Source organism: Amphibalanus amphitrite, unplaced genomic scaffold (assembly GCF_019059575.1).
Source record: "Amphibalanus amphitrite isolate SeventyFive unplaced genomic scaffold, NRLGWU_Aamphi_draft 000368F_arrow, whole genome shotgun sequence".
NCBI classification, from domain to species: Eukaryota; Metazoa; Arthropoda; class Thecostraca; order Balanomorpha; family Balanidae; genus Amphibalanus; species Amphibalanus amphitrite.
In genome coordinates this window covers 73,034-90,061 of record NW_024881862.1, presented here as the reverse complement: position 1 = coordinate 90,061, position 17,028 = coordinate 73,034, and the positions used below count along the sequence as shown (strand labels likewise).

General features: G+C 51.3%; 2 protein-coding genes across 2 annotated transcripts in view; one reads left to right on the top strand and one right to left on the bottom strand.

Moving 5' to 3' along the window:
• The first annotated feature begins 300 nt into the window (after positions 1 to 300).
• Positions 301 to 9,171, top strand: LOC122389696. Its single transcript, XM_043381968.1, has 7 exons — positions 301 to 500; positions 1,672 to 1,787; positions 2,201 to 2,299; positions 4,256 to 4,411; positions 5,104 to 5,222; positions 5,568 to 7,208; positions 7,471 to 9,171. Exons 1-7 carry the CDS (start codon positions 450 to 452, stop codon positions 7,554 to 7,556), a joined length of 2,268 nt encoding a protein of 755 aa, XP_043237903.1. The 5' UTR covers positions 301 to 449; the 3' UTR covers positions 7,557 to 9,171.
• Positions 9,172 to 11,543: 2,372 nt separating this feature from the next.
• LOC122389694 (cGMP-specific 3',5'-cyclic phosphodiesterase-like) overlaps positions 11,544 to 17,028 on the bottom strand; it is a 67,194-nt gene continuing 61,709 nt past the window's right edge. The window contains exon 20 of the mRNA XM_043381967.1: positions 11,544 to 11,757. Within this exon, the coding sequence (XP_043237902.1) occupies positions 11,563 to 11,757 (195 nt within the window). The 3' untranslated portion in view covers positions 11,544 to 11,562. The remainder of the gene's footprint in view (positions 11,758 to 17,028) is intronic.

Below are 17,028 nucleotides of genomic sequence, written 5' to 3'. Positions count from 1 at the left end.
GCAAAATACTAATTTCAGGAAAGTGAACTATTTCCTTTAAGTGCCAATTGAGTAGACAGATACAGTTTGTTCTGCAGTATGGCTTTTAATTAACCAACCTTCATTAAAAAGAAACTAAGCATATCTGACATTTTGGTTGTTCTCTTGGATATGTGATATCACCAGACAGACAGAATGCATGCTGCATAGTATATACTGCATATTATATACTGTATGTGGCTATGAATAGCATGATATGTACATCAATTATCAATCTGACCATGAACCAGTGCAATTGTGTGATGCTTGAAACAGAATCCTGAGGCTTCAGCTAATATGACATAATGGATATGTAATATGTTTACAGGTTTGTGTTGGCTGATATAACCAGCATTCCTACCTACCTCGACTGAAGGAATCCAGTGAAGTTCTAGTTTTTTTTGTTTGATGTGCACTTCTGATGCTGCAAGATGAAGAAACTTAATGAGACTTCTCTTCCCTGCAAGCTGATGCACCGCCAGGTAGGAACCCAGCACTTACCTAGGTGTTTTGTCTTGTTTAGTGCATATGAGCAAGTACTTCTTTAATCTTACTATGAGGATGTACCAGAGAAGACTGTGTAATGTGTATATACTCATTGCTGCTATCATAATTGAATTTCTCATTATGGGCTTATCCAATTTCTTGATTTGCCCCTCGCACTTATTTATAGAGGGGGAGGGTCGAAGGAAACGGGCCGTTTTTTCACGAATAAATCACGCAAAAAGCTGCAGATCGGGACGAAACTTTCAGTGCCCTCGAGTCGATCAATTTTACACCTACCCTGAAAATTGCATGACCCTTACCTGAGTGACCTTTGACCTGTGACCTGTTTCTCGAAACCATGACGGTGTTCGGTCGCTCGGTCGCCGAACGGAGCTCATGTTTGGCCGGAATCGCGATTTGACGTACATATTTTACTTCACATTATCCGCGCGTTTCCAGTCTTTTTATGGTTATAATCGCTTAAACATGTGAGATGATGTTTGTCCCATGCATTTTGGTGGGTGCTAGGTCACGTGAATGTCAGGTCAAGGCTTCTGACCTTAGGTGACCTTTGCCCATTTTTTGGAGAGTTTTACATGTATCTTGGATAGTTTTTTAGTTGATTTCGAATTAAGCACGCATTTGAGCATTTACGAAGGATGTAGTTTTGGTGCCGACGTAGCATGTTACGAAACTGTCGGTGCCGAGTGGTGGTTTACACGTACCGGCAGGATACCGGCAGGATAGCCGGCAGGGCGCCTACTAACTGACCTGACAACCTAATCCGACCTAGCCTAAATTCATGAGGACATTATCTTTAATCAAAAATAACTTGAAATTCGTTATCAACACCGGCCCAGAAAAATCACAACAGCCTGACTTTATAAAGTTCTAGCAGGTCCCGACTTCCCGACTTTTGGGTCATTGACCTGACTTGGAAGTCAATCAATGACATAGGACCTTAAAATTGGGTATCAATGGCTTCCTCTCTCCATGGTAACGCTCGTTTTTTCCACGAATATCTAGCTCGATCAGGGGCCAAACCTTTCCTTTACGTTAATGCTGTAAAATGGTCAATACGGGCGAGGGTTAATAGTTACGCAAATAATTTCCTTCAATTGCTGTATCAGTTATCATTATGACTAACTCGAATTCCTCTCACTTCAGCTTTCAGGGAGCTTTCCTAAGAAAACAAAAGTTCCAGCTTCATTGTTCAACAAGTTTCCTGGCAGACTTGCTTTCTGCTTAAAAGATATTGTTCCATCACCATCTGTTTTGAACAAGTAAGATATACCTATACTAGATCTGCATCAGGCATACATTTATCAGCACGTAGATCATGATTGAAAAGGAGATACGCATTTTAAATGTAAGTTGTGAAATACTTTGCAGTGTTTACCAACAGTTTTGAAGAGCAGCTTACACACCAAATGAAGTGTCTTGATTACCTAATTCTTACTTTCAGTCAGTTGCTAAAGCACTTGCTACACCCAAGGCGTCAATTAGTAATTACATGTTTTTTAACATCAACATTTCATTTTCAGCTGATATTTTAGCTAAGCCACGGTGCTACTTTATTTGTTAATTGGATCTTAAGGGAGCGCGGACCGCTAAGGGCATATAGGACCCAAAACGATATACCAATACAAATATGTGGTGCCACTCAATTTACTATGTTTTTGCTTGTATGTTTCAGCCACATATTCCTAGGTTTCTCCAAATGTGGCCAATTCGTGATCTCGTATACGCAGAGCACGGAGTTCGACGAGACTTCAAGCATATATATGCAATTTCGGTGAGCTTCCTACACATATGAACTTTGTGCTGTCCCGAATGACTGTAAGGAATTAAAGGATAAGAAGAATAAGGAATTAAAGGATTAAAGGACCAGTATAACGCCTTTTGGGGCGACTAACGGAGCGAGCGAGAGGGTGGGCCTTGCACGTGCGAAATTGCGAGGGGTACCTCCAACTGACTTGTGCACGGCACCCTACTAACTGGTCTCTAGCGATGTGCCAAATTTGGGCACAATCGGCCCAGCCGTTCTCGAGATCTGGAAGCGGCACCCTGCACGTGCGCACGTGCAAAATGGGTCCCAACTGACTTTTGCACGGCACCCTACTAACCGGTCCCTAACCATGTGCCAAATTTAAGCGCCATCGGTCCAGCCGTTCTCGAGATCTGGAATCGACCCCTGCACGTGCGCACGTGCAGCAGCACCCCAACTATGGCACATGGATATGCAGTGCCTAGTGGGTGCCTACCTACATGCCAACTTTCAGCGCAATCGGCCAAGTAGTTACCGAGATATTGCAACAATTACAAAACGGACACCTCTTCGTTTTGCACGTGGCACGTGCATAAGGGGTCACCCACATGCATCAGGAATAGTCCAATACTTGGTAGAAGGAATGAAGCTACCCTACAAAAATTACCGCGTGTAAATCGGTCAAGTGGTTGCTGAGATATAAGCCTCGCAAAAGCGTGACCACGGCCGGCCGGCCGGCCGGCCGGCCGCTCATGCTCAGAAATTTCCGTTAATCTAAGGAAAGACTACGCTCGCTTCGCTCGCTCCGTAATAAAGAATCGAAGTATTAAAGCTGGCTTCATCAAAATAGTATTGAAGTTTTCCTAACAGCAACTTTTTAATAACCTTTTGTTGTCGGCTATAAGGATTTCTTAGACTGCCGTAGACTGCTTGCCTTAAAGAAAGGTTTATTGAATTAAGGAGAGCGTAAGATGTAAAAAGGCTGCCGAAATTGGTGCAGGATGCACGGGTAGATTACCTAGACTCTAATCCTGGGTAGGATGCCTTATTTTGCCGCTGTGCCAACAGTAAAAAATGCTGTGTTGCGCTGCCTGCACCAATTGTGGATTCTTCTTATATGAACTTGATTGCCAAAGTGGAGGATGAAAATTGAAAAGAACCTAACTAACATCGGAGCAAGTTTCCGACTGATTGCGATGTCACCCATGACTGTGTGACTGTATTTGCATTTGTATCTCACGTACTTTGGCATTTAGTTATGGCTCTTCAGCGGGTGTCCTGTGCAGGTGGCGGTATACATTTGTTCGATGCAGCAGTGTTTGATGGTGCTCTGTTTGTGTGTCTGTGGGATAGCGTGTGGTGGGGCTTTTGAACATTGTACACGTTGTGGCCGTGTTAGAAGTTGTTTTTCCCGTGAAACGGTGTATGACGGTGTTTGTGCCCGGCAGCTACCGGCTGCACTGGTGGGTGTTTGTGCCGTGACTCGGTGTTTGTGCCCGGCAGCTACCGGCTGCACTGGTAGGTGTTTGTGCCGTGACTCGGTGTTTGTGCCCGGCAGTTACCGGCTGCACTGGTAGGTGTTTGTGCCGTGACTCGATGTTTGTGCCCGGCAGTTACCGGCTGCACTGGTGGGTGTTTGTGCCGTGACTCGGTGTTTGTGCCCGGCAGCTACCGGCTGCACTGGTGGGTGTTTGTGCCGTGACTCGGTGTTTGTGCCCGGCAGACACTGGCTGTACTGGTGTGTGTTTGTGCCGTGACTCGGTGTTTGTGCCCGACAGTTACCGGCTGCACTTGTGGGTGTTTGTGCTGTGACTCGGTGTTTGTGCCCGACAGTTACCGGCTGCACTGGTGGGTGTTTGTGCCGTGACTCGGTGTCTGTGCCCGGCAGCTACCGGCTGCTCTGGTGACTCGGTGTCTGTGCCCGGCAGTTACCGGCTGCACTGGTAGGTGTTTGTGTCATGACTCGGTGTTTGTGCCCGGCAGCTACCGGCTGCACTGGTGGGTGTTTGTGCCGCACCAGAAGCTGCGCAAGGCCGCCGAGGTGACGCTGTTTGGCGAGCAGACGGTGGAGAGCCGACTGTTCCTGGCCGTCTGCTACTGGCCGGAGGAGCACCACCGCGTCGTCGTCTACGGCTGCAGGTGAGCCGGCCGGCGGCGCGGCTCGCCCAGTCGAGATTCCTACAGACAGCCACCTACTTGTACTGAAACGTCTAGAGTAGACTGGAGGTTCTATAATCTGTGGGAAATTCATTAGCAGACAAGAATATGTTGATGTCCGGCTAATTTTGGGTTCTTTGGCACTAGCTGCCAGTAGGCGTTTGCAGAGGGAATTCGTCTTCAAAAGACGTAATTGCCTCTGACTCCGCGACGACTGATGCCAACATTTGATAGGAGCTGATTTCGATGGAAGTTAAGCTCGGTGACGAATACTCACTAACGGTAATGTATGGGATGGCGTTTGAATAACGAATATCATGACACGGACCATTCTTCCAGCATTGCCACCCTTCCAGATAAGGATTACTTTCACGCCAAAGCTATGAGCATTGATACACATCAGATAAAAGCAGGAATCATGACTGAATGTCTAACGGCTCGTGTGCAGAACCTGTACGGAATGACTGACTGATAGGCGGTGCGTATTCTCTATGCCGTGGTGTTGTCTGACTGTCCGTGTGTGGAGCCTGAGCTGAATGACTGACTGCTGGACCGCGTGTGCCTTGCGTGGTCCATCTGACTGTCTTTATGTGGAGCCTGAGCTGAAAGACTAACAGATGGACCGCGTGTGCCCTGCGTGCTCCTTCTGACCGACTGTGTGTCTCGCTCTGCAGCAGTGAGCGGTGTGAGGACGGCGCTCAGGGCTCGCGCGGCTACCTGACCATCACGGCGGTACCCTCTCTGGACCGCTGCCTCGACTGTGTCCGGGTGGCAGAGTCCTACGGCGAAGACGGTACGTGCTGACGGGGAGATTCCTGAGGGCCTTGTGTTGTTCAAACAGCCACATTCGTAAGCGTATTAAATAGCTGGCGTAGTTGAGCTCTTTATTAGATATTATTCAAAGTATCACTGCTTTCTTTTCCTTATTTAGGATCCATTTATTTCCTTATTTAAGATCCATTTATTTCCTTATTTTATTTCCATTTATTTAAGATAAAGAGACAATGCCTTGCTGAAGTTGTATGATCAGGATATTGTCAATATAGCGAAGCATATACGTATCCATTATGTGTATTGATATCCACGCTGTGAAGTCGTTTGCACCAGCTGACCCTACCCGCTCCCACCCACTCCCCAGACCTGGCCGAGAGCTGGGACTCGTGTGTGCGATTCAGCTGTTTGCGTCACGGGGCCACCGTGCACACCAGCTTCGAGCTGGTGCCGCCATTCCCCGAGTTTGAGCCGCGGCTGTGTCTGCGCCGGCGCGGAGCCGTCGTCATCAACACGGGCAGCTTCCTGCACGTGGTGACGGCCGGCCTGTCTGCGCCCGCCGCCGCCGAGTCGCCGCCGCCGCCGCCAGTGGCCGCCGAGCTGGCCGATGACGCCAGCTGCGCCGGCAGCGACCAGCTCTCGCTGGCCAGTCTCGAGGTGGACGTCAGTGAAGAGCCGCTACCGACGGCGCCGCGCGGCGGCTTACCCTGGCGCTTCGACCCGCGCTCGCCGCGCGCCGACGAGCCGCGCCTGCGCTCGCCGCGCGCCGAGGAGCCGCGCCGACAGCTGGCCTGGCGGCTACCGGAGCCGGCCGAGCGCGCGGCCAGCCCGGCCGAGCGCCGCGGCCGGCCCTGGCCGCGCCGCCTGCCCGCCGCCCGACAGGCAAACATGAGCGCCGACGAGTACGAGTTCTCAGAGGAGGGATCCGACGCGCACAGGGAGAACTTCAGCCTGTTCAGGCGCAAACGACTGGCGGACAAAAAGTACGAGTTCTCGGATGAGAATTCGGAGAACGTGCCGCGGTTTTTCGCCGCCGTTCGGCCGGCGGCCGGTTCGCCGGCGGGTCCGTGCCTGGTACCCGTCAGTGAGGCGCTGCTCAGCCCTGCTGGCGGGATCAACTCCAAACGCCGGCTGCTGGAGGAGGAGGAGAAGCCTGCGGGTCGGCCGTCCTCGGACGGAGACGTACTGCGCGCCATCAGCTGCAACACCGAGCCGGAGCTGTTCTTCACGGCCGAGAGCGACTGCGAGTCAGAGGCGTCCATCCTGACGGCCAGTCCGCGGCCGCCGGACCGGGCCGCGCGGCCGCCCGTGGTGCCCGCGTCGCCGCCGTCGCCGGCCGCCTGCTGCGTCCACGTCAGTCGCCGGTTCGTCGAGGTGGACGACGAGCTGGTCTCGGTGGCCACCGATATTGAGGAGGACGACCTGAGCCACAGCACGGGCTACCACTATGCGCTGCCGCTGGAGGTGCACGGCGCCGGCTACGCTCAGATGCAGGCCGTGAGCGCGAGTCGCGCCGACAAACTGGCGCTGCCGAGCCTGCTCGTCAGCCAGCTGAGCCTGGACATGGAGCAGCTGTGCCACAAGATCTCGCAGACGCTGTGCGCCGAGGCCGGCAAGAAATACTGGTTCTGTAACGACTACGACGTGGAGATTGTGGAGGTCAGCCCGGACTCTGGCGAGGTGACTGTGGTGGCCGTGGTGCTCGTGCAGGCGGCCATCAAGACGCGCGGCGCGTCCAAGGGCTCTCGGCGCGCGCTGGGCTCGGTCCACCGGCACCAGTACCGCGCCTCGTTCACGTTCTCGTGGAGCTGCGAGACGGGTCAGTGCCGACTGCTCACCTCCGAGCCGCTGACGGAGGTGACGGACCGGCGCGACCTGCAGCCGGCCGGCGGCGGGCCGCGCTGGCAGCCCGCGCGCCTGCTGGCCGCTGCGCTGCGCCATCCGCGGCCGCTGCCCGAGGCGCCCTACTCGACGGTCAAAGTGCTCACCAACGAACCGGCACTCACAGGTGAGACATACCGGGGCTGGACGATTTATTGTGAGTGGTGAGTTACGTGTTTTGTTTTAGATAGCCATGTTTCATCAGGCTTCTTATTTTTATTTTAACTTTAGGAGTTCTGTCTAAATGACCCGGTATATGTATACTGCGAGCCACCCGCAAACAGTAGACTTGATTTCGGAACACCCACTTAGTATGCAGTGCTCCGTCTCACTTGCTGATTCGATGCTGCAGTTTTCTACCTTACCTCACCAGTGCGTCTCTGTTACAGGCACCTCCCTGACGACGATTGTCGACCCGCTCAACATGCTGGCGTTGCTGCTGACTCCGCAGCGGTCTTCCAGTGAGGAGCGGTGAGTCACCGTCTCGAAGCGGAGGGCTGGGCGACGGACTGTGGTTGTCTCCGCAGCCTACCGCTGTGTGGTGGCTGATACAGTCAGTGTTGGACGATGATGAGTTTCAGGCTGTTCCCACCGGCCGCTTACCATGTACCAAGGGCCTCTTGTGGGCCTGTAGTATTTAACGACATCGAGATGCGCCGGCCTGCCATGAGGGCCTGACCGCGGCGCTGGCTCGTGTTGTTCCTGACTGAACGGGCTGTGATGATTTCTGGGACCTGTGTGCCGACCAATACTCGACTGGCGGCGTGTGGCGGTGTGGCCGGGACTGCCCGGTTCGCCCTCCGTCCGCCAGCTCCGCTCTCCGACCTGAGACTGTGTGCTGCCAGCGGCACTGAACCCACCTGGGAGATAGGCATCGAAACTCGACACCGTGCGAGGCACGGCCCGCCCCGAGCTGAGTGCCGTGCCGAGGCGTTCTCAGGCGTGCCGTGCCAAGGCGTTCTCACGCGTGCCGTGCCAAGGCGTTCTCGGACGTGCTGTGAACACCAGTGCCGCTCGTCGTCTGTCTGCCAGAGTCGCTCTCTGTTCCGGAAGGCGGTCAGCCGCGACTGGATGCTGCAGCTGATGTACCGACCGATGCCCGCGCCGGCGACAGATTCAAGTGCTGTGACCGCTGGGGAGGCTGCTGGCACCGGGACCTCAGCTAGTGACGGCTGTGCCCCGCTAGTTAGGGGCGGGAGGGTTTCTCTCTAGGTGATATCCCTTTTGCCGGCAATGTTTTGACTCCTTCCATTCAGCAGCCAGAGCGAGTTTTCCTAAGTGGGTTTCCAATCGTATGCGAATGCGGGGCTGTGTGAGTATCGACGAGCATGCTGCGCAAATTGGAGCTGACTCGGTCCATCCACATACGGTAGACGGTTAAGTTGTATTCCTTCTGTGTTTGCATCGTTGGTAGGTTAACGTGTGCAGAGTACTCGCATCCAACTCGCATCTCCGTGCCGAACAGGATGCGAGGTGTTGACCTCTCTGTTGCGCTCTTATGTGACAAATCAGTTGTTCTTCTTTGCTGCCAATTCTGTCAACTTGTTTCTTTCTTTGTGGTGTTACATTAAGTTGTTGATCGTGAGATTTATTTCATACTATGCCTTGGGTTTCTTGCCAAGTGAATTGCGTGTCACCCTCGCGAACAATGAGCATTTATAGATGAGCAGCAGCTTACCTCAGACCAAAGGCATTCATTACTTCCGCGTTTGAATGACGTGTACGTCTGTGAGACCATCATAACTAGTGGTTTGTTTTGATTTTCAATTCTTGGAAATGCTCAAGTATTTTGTAAATGAATTGGCAAGTCTCGACATGTGTGATGTGTAGCGCTCAAGCCTCAAACGTGTCTCGTGTTTAGTGTATGAACGCTTAAAACAAGTGGGTGAAGATGAAATCGCGCAATGTTGTTCGCACTTTATCCTTTGTACTTTCAATCGTCTTGGTCAGCCAAATTGTTACTTTCCAGATAGCTGGAAGCCTGGTGGGCGTGATCAATTTTCATATAATGTCGAAACGAATCGGCTGAATTGTCCGACGGATCCGGGCTGGGGCCACGGAAGAGGCTGTAATACACATCTCATTTATGACACGTGTGTATTTATCATATTGCGATTCTAACGTCATAAAATAGGCTCATCATTCAAACACTGTCGCTCTTTCTCTGAGGCGCGCCTGTCCGCAGGGTGGGCATGATAAATAACAGATAACAGTCGGATTGTGTGAATAGCGACAGTGGGGTTACATTTGAACCACATCAACGAATACCAGTTACCATCACATTTACCATTACACAATGTTCACAGTTTTTGGGAGGGCATGGACTAAGTATGGTTTTGGTCGTCGTGCTCCATATTTTTTTTTATATAAACTGAAAAATGGCACTTGGCCTGCAAAAAAAAAAAGTTTTTTTTTTCTTGACACCGGTTTCCTCAAATTGGGATGCCTGAGAAAAGGCATTTTCAAAATAATTGCAAGTTTTTGCTTTAAAAAATGCGCATTTGAGTCCCGCAAACAGGAAGACAACGCACATTGGTGAATCCCGGTCCCCCGGTAGTGCCACCTACCCTGTTAGTCTTGCTGGGCTTCGGTCTTTGAGACCTTTGTGAGGAAGGATGTTAGGACGGGGTGGAGGAGACAGGTCTGGGCAGTCACCCTGGTGCGCCACCGGGGGGCTGAGCCCATCACAGTGGACAGGCCACCCAGCCCCGCAAACGGTCACCCGACGAGACCCTGCTCCTATAGAGCTACTCGTGAGTACTCGCGTCTGTTGAAGGGTGGCCGTCCAGCCCGGATCAGGCGTTTGAGGCGTGGAGGAGAAGGATTGGTGCTTCTGAGGATGAGAAAGAGGGAACTGAGGGACCTGCCTATCCCACTATCGCCTTCCAACAGGTGAACATTAACAGACCTTCGTTAGGTCCGAGTATAAACACTAAAATCTCGTGTGATGACCTGGCCTGCCCTAGCTCCTTTAGTGAGATCAGTATGGCGTAACAACACATCCAAAAACCCATTAAACAGCTGGTCGGGACACCCCGCCGATACACTTCCTCGCGACATATATATCATATATAATACACCACACACACACACACACATTTCTCGCTCTCCAATAGGGCGCACGGTCTTGCCGAATACCAGATTAGCGCGAATTTAATCAAAAACCCGACTTTCGATAAACTGTTATTTATACCTATCAGTGGGTAGGAAATTGTCTGAAGTTATCGGATAGAACCTTATTTTTAAGCCACTTTACCATTTGAGGACTTATATCCCTGCCGAAAGTAGACCCACGCTCCGGTTCCTAAAATCGGGCTATGGTACTGATAAATATGTCCAGTTTTCTACGTAAATTTTACGGAAGTTTCGAGAAGATATATGAGAAAATAGCATATCACCGGATAGCGCAGTTCATGATGAAGCTGTTTCTGCTATCATGGTAGCTTTTCAATGAATGGTTTTTGAGTTTAATGAGTTAGAACAAGAGCCCTGCATGTGTATCGTTCTCACGATAGTATTTAATAAAGAAGTTGAAAAATGTCAAAATGGATAAAAATGGATATGACGAATAGGGCATGGCTGAACTCTCCGCACCTTTCTGAACATAAGCGAGCAAGTTTCAGCTGCCAGTTTTTGCCTATTTGCCGTCAACTCAGCTTTGAACATGTCTAGTCGGCCGCCCTATGTGACCTGACCAAGGTAGGGGGCGGCGCGGCCGGACAGGCTCCAGCCTAATAAACTATCTCAAGCACACGAAATCGTGATTTCATGCACTCCTTGCAAGGTCCGATGCTTCACTTATGCATTGTTGGTCTTACGTGACGTCATTTATGACGTCACTAGGGTAATAAGAGTTTTTCGTCAATAACTCCCGATTAAATTGAGCTAGCGAGTCGAGAAAGCCACCAATGGACTCAGGAAGAATTTCCGAATCCAATGATATGCAACATGACCTCCTTCAACCAACTTCGTGATCTGGAGGACTCTGACCTGACCTTGACCCACGGTCAACACCTTAAGTTAACGTCAGCCGAACAAAAAGTATACCATTCGACGCGCCTGAGTGAGGCGAACATGATGATACCAAAATTACGGCTCTGCCGCATTTTTTCGCGAAGTTATTAATAAAAAATGAATCCGCGCCTGGGTCACTTGACCTGACCTCAGAGGTCACAGGTTGGCCTGAGACCTTAAAATCGGATACCAGTCGCTGCGTCTCGTAACGGCGCACACGCTCGTTTTTTTCCGCGGGGCTCTAGCTCCATCAGGGGCGAAACAGCGACGGGGGTCGTACCAACCCCCCCCCCCCCCTTCGGCCGGCGCGTATTTTGAAAACCAATAAGTCCGGCGAGGGGTAAGTGTCAGTTTTGGAACCAGAGAACCATTTTCAGTGGATCCGAGCGGCGCTGGGATTAAATTCGCGCTAAACTGGTGTTCGGCCACACTGTGGGGCGGCCGGACGGCTGAAGATCCCCGTCTGCTCACGAGATGGCGCAGAGGCGAGTTTCCTGCTCCTGGCGGCGGCAGCTGCGCCCGAAGCGCCGGTGTCGACCGAGCGCCGCCGGCTGCTGACCGCTCGGCGCCGAGCTGCGCCGGTCAGAGCTCGCCATCGACATGGTGGTCGAGTTGTGAGACTGCGGAGACACGTTGCCGCTGCTCCGGCTCGGCTTCTGCACCTGACGACGAGGGGGAGGGAGGGAGGTCAGCCGAGCTTGGAGGGGGCGTAGGACGTGACATGTGACCGATGCTGGTTTTGTTGGGACGTGCGCCGCTGGATGTAGGTACTGAGAAGCCTTCGTCCGGCCCTGTATTAGAACCCATCAGTTGATTGTTGATTTGCACTTTTCTCATGTCATGCTGCTGCCACAAGATGAAATTTAATTAATCTCGCCACTTTTCGGGGAGGGCTTAGTTTATCCACCCACAAGCTGAAGCGGAGCTTGCTGTCTGCTGATTGCGCTTCCAAATGGATCTCATTAGGTATCATCAATGCTGGTCAAATAATGACTAGTGCTGGTGAAGCAAATATCAAGCTGACGGTCCAGTGATGGCGACGAGACGGGCCCAATGCGTGCGGCCTGCGGGGCGGGCGTGCAGGATAAGAAGGGTGTTTTTGGCTACTAAGGAGTACAAACGCTCGGTTACTAAATGTTATTTGAACTCGTGCATTATTATAACCATTCATGTATTGTGCACACTGACACTTCACAGGTGATGTGGCCTGAATATCGGTTCAATTCTGAGATTTAGGTGGCACATTCTGATATGAGCGCTCAACATTTTCACGATCCACATAGCCAGACTACTCAGTTTCAGTCCGCTCACCAAATCCGCCTGACCTCCAACGCCCCCGCTGTCAATGATCGCCGACGATCCCCGTTCGTCGGACGCAAATAGTAAACACCCCAGTTCCCCTAGCCTGCCGCTAATCGCCGTCCCGCGAGCCATTGACCGTTCGGGCCGTCTGCCGATGAAGTGCTCCGTCGCGATGTGGGTGTATTCATTCAGGCGGTGTCCTCGTGAGCAGAGTGACCGCCCACGAGACGATCGGCAGCGTCCGGGCCCAGGCCCCGGCGGATGCCGCGTCAATCAGAATGCCGCGCGGAGGGCGACGCTTCATCCCGATGCTATACGGGAGATAACGACCATCTCTTTAGATGCGAACAAATCCTTTGAAATCGCCAAGTCATGATGTGGTTGCAATATCCTGTGCTTGATCTCGGGCGAGCGCTCAGACCCAGCCATGTTGGACACTTATAGCCACTGGACGGGCTATAGATGCGACAGATCCGCTTCGCGGCACCTCAGACCCGGGATTCTTCTCATTTATTATGACCGCCATTTGCAGGTACGCCAGCTTGTAACATAAACGTTCCCATGAACTCTACATGGGGATGCATATCCAATGCAAAACTCAACCGTCTGGATCAACGTATTTTATCCGTCTGTTTTTTTTCAGCGAATGTCGAGTCCCGCGACCTGGCAGCTGTCCGGAATGACCCATCTCGGCAGTCTAGACAGAATGGCACGACAGCGAGGCACTTCAAAGTTCACTTCAAAGTTCAACTGGCACTCCAAGTCGGTCCTCAGAGCAGATGTTGAGCAGATTGTTGTTTGTCTTTCAAATGAGCCCACATGTTTTGAAGGGGTGGCCATTTCTGAAATCATGGCATCTACTCTGAATAGAATAATTGTTACGCGCGAGTGTCTCGAAGGCGAATTGTCTCGCATTTTTTAGAGCTGCGTCGGATCAGCACTATCAGACTATGTGTAGGTATACGGCCTCTGGCCGCAGGAGGCACACCATCCGTCAGTATATGTAAATTTGTTGTATGCACCATTGCAAGCACCATCATCCACGGTTAATACCCCGGTTCACATCGCGGCTACCGATGGATCTGGCAACACACTTCGGCTGGGGGGATCCGTGCTATCGTAAGTTATATCGGACGTGGCTGCGAAACTTCTCTCGGTACGAAACTTCTCTTGATCGGAAGAAAATCGGAGGGATGAAAAAGAAAGAGAGGCAAATCGGAGCTACGTTGTACGTAAGTTGTTTCGCAGCGTTTAAATGCCAGTTTTACTACGATTTAAATGCCAAGCAGATCAGCTGACCTCGTAGTACCATGTCGATAAGGTCGAATTCCCCATACGTCTATAGTGTAAAAGTGACCCCTATTGCAAATGGGCTGTCAGGGACATCTCCTCCTCTGTAAATTTGGAGGGATCATGTGTCGGCTTTCCCACGTTCGTTTCGGAGTCCATCTGTTCCATTTGGAGCCCGTCAGTTGGCGTCAAGAGTTGGCGCAGCGAGCGCCCTGAAGACTGCGTCTGCGCACGAGGCTTCGCGATGGAGGAGTATTTTGACGAAATCGCCCTCGCTGCAGAAGAAATAGAGGGACTTGTTGAGAAAGAGGAGGCCGCAGTGTGCCGACGACTTTAAACTGTACGCCAACGCCAAGACCAAGGCAATCAGGGGGCGCTCAGATGATCGGGAGCTTTCAATTGATCAGGGACCCACCAGGTGACCAGGGAACCCTCTGATAACCAGGGGTCCTTCCAGTAACCAGGGACTCCTTTAATAACCAGGGGCCCCTCAGTAAACGTGGGCCACTCAGGTTACTGCAAGAGACAGGAGTCCCTTATAACCAGGGACCGGCAAGGTCTCTCAGGTCCGTTTTTTGACAAAGCTGTTATTGACGTCATATGCGAGCCCTTTGCCACCAGCAGAGGGCCCTTTCAAACCTTTTTAGGGCCGTTTAACGTCTCTTGAGTTTCCTTTGAGGCTAAGGGCCTCTTCAGCAGCCGAGGGGTCTTTGAGGCCTTTTTGAGGGCCTCTTAACGTCAGCTGAGGACGCCATCTGAGGACCGTTTGGGGCCTTCTGATGGCCAATAGATGCCAACTGAGGGCTCTCTGACACCAGCTGAGGGCACGCTGACACTAACTGGGGGCCTCCTGACACCAGCTAAGGGCGCTTTTATATTTGACACGAGCTCAGGGCCCTTTGACGCCCTTTGAGACCTTCTGAGGTCCGTTTGACGCCAGCAGAGGACCCTTTGGGGTCATATGAGGGCCCTTTGCTGCCTTCTAAGCGGCCTTTGAGGCTTTTTGAGGGCCGCTTGACGTCACCTGAGGACCGTTGCGGTTGGACTCCAGTTACGGACCGTTTGAGGCCTTCTGATGGCCATTTTGCGCCAACTGAGGGCCCTCTGACACTAGCTGGGGGCCCTCTGACACCAGATAAGGGCCCTTTAAGGCCTTCTGAAGTCCGGTTAACGCTAGCGGAGGGCCTTTTGAGGCCAAATGAGGGCCCTTTGAGACCTTATAAGGGCTCCTTGAGGCTTTTGAGGGCCGTGTGACGGCATCTGAGGACCGTTGTACTCCAGCTGACGACCGTTTGAGGCCTTCAGATGGACTTTTGGCGCCAGCTGAGGAGGGCTCACTGACACCAGCTGGGGGCCCTCTGACACAAGCTAAGGACTCTTTAAGGCCTTCGGAGGGTCGTTTGACGCGAGCTCAGGGCCCTCTGACGCAGGTTTAGGGCCCTTTGACGCCCTTTAAGGTCTTCTGAGGTAGGTTTAACGTTGGCTGAGAGCCCTTTGAACCCATCTGAGGGCCCTTTGAGGCCATCTTGTGGCCCTTCATTTGGCTATCTGAGGGCCCTTTGACACCAGATGAGGGCCATTTGACGCTAACCGAGGGCCCTTCGAGACCATCTGAGGACCCGGTGATCCCATCTGCGAGCCCTTTGAGGTCTTTTGAGGGCCATTGAAATTTCACCACAATACCCCTGGCTGCGCTACTGGGCATTTATGGACTCGTATGGGCCTGCTGGGGAACGAGATGGGCCCTCCCGGTCTTTTCAATCATTATTTCAGTTCATTTTACATGACCTTCGGCGGTCTAAAGATTAGGAGCCCCAACTCGAATGGGGGGAGGCCCGTGTGCCCTCTCCTGTGTGCGGCCTTGCCGACACTACACCGCTTCCCCTCCCTCCGCCATAAACGCACCGCTGCACTGTTAGGCGCCGACAAATACGGACCGGCGCCGCAACCGGCTCCCCCGCGGCCTGCCTCGCGCTGACATAGCCCTTCCCGAACACCAGTGTAACCCCCACGCGGCCTAGGTATCGCCGCGCCCACCTGTCCGCAGCGCGGCCTCTGATGGCGTATCGGATCATTGATGGTGCGATACATGTTTTGGTTAGATTTTCGCAATTAACGCGAAAAATTGCCCAAAACACTTTTTAAATTTCAAAATTGAAAAAAACAATTACAAAAATGACGTGAAAGTGAGCGTTTTCAACGTGTAAATTTAAAACGCTCTAGCGCAGCCATTTTTGATGAAATCGACTTCAAATTTTGCACACGTGTTCATCAACCATATTTGTTTAACATATATTTCGGTTTTGTGAAAATTTTGAAAATTTCTTTATATTTTCCTCTTGAGAAAGAGGTAAAGCTTCGCTACGATCGGCCTTCCGATCGACCGAGAAGATTCGTAAAGTTAGTTCGTATCTTCACCATTTGCGATACAACTTGCGTATCTACTTAGCCTACGATGTGATGGATCCCTCCAATATCTGTTCCGATTCAACTTACGTTTGATCGCAACTGCGAGGTGCCTTTCACATGGATCCCCCCAGCCTGAGTCTTTTTGTCAGCACTGTTCGTCTGAATTCACTGAGGGTTTGATGGAAAATGGCATAGGTGGCGGAACGGGGAGGGCACCGGGGCACCGTGCCCCCTTTGATTTTGACATTTTTCTTTTGACATCGCATGATTTCCCGCTAAATGGCAAGTTCGGCCCGATCTTCTGGCGTTTTCTGCCCAGACGATTTCAGTAAACATCGCCCAGCCGACGCGCTTCGCGAATATTCGGGACTTATATCAATTGCACTTTAAACGACTAAAAACGACTCATTTAGTAACCGTTAAGCGTAGGGTAACTGTGGGGAAAACGCACCCCTGGGTTAAAGGAAGACTGCCACCTTCAAAAAGTTTTCTCAGATCGGCCCATGATTTTTTCCCTGGATAAAACGAAATTTTAGAATTCACCTGGCAAGCTATCATCACGTGAATCGCGTAAAAAAATATCGATTATCATAAATTATCAATCTGTTAATGTCTAGCGACAATGTTGACACATCACTAGATTTCAAGGTCATAAGATATGGAAGCGGGTTTTGTCGCCATAAACGGCGCGCATGTTACAATTGAAATGTACAATGCAAAGCATTGTCTTCTACCACAAATTTGCTAATTAACAATTTATCGCCTTTGAATTGAATATGTTTGAATAAGAAAAGATAAATAAAACCCTTTTGACGAGTTTTTTCCTTAAAAATTATGTAAAATGCTCTTAATTAAAATCGACAAAGTTTTTTCTTTCCCTGAAATCCTTCACAATGCTAAGAGATCGGCCCACCTTCATGCTAGTATACTAG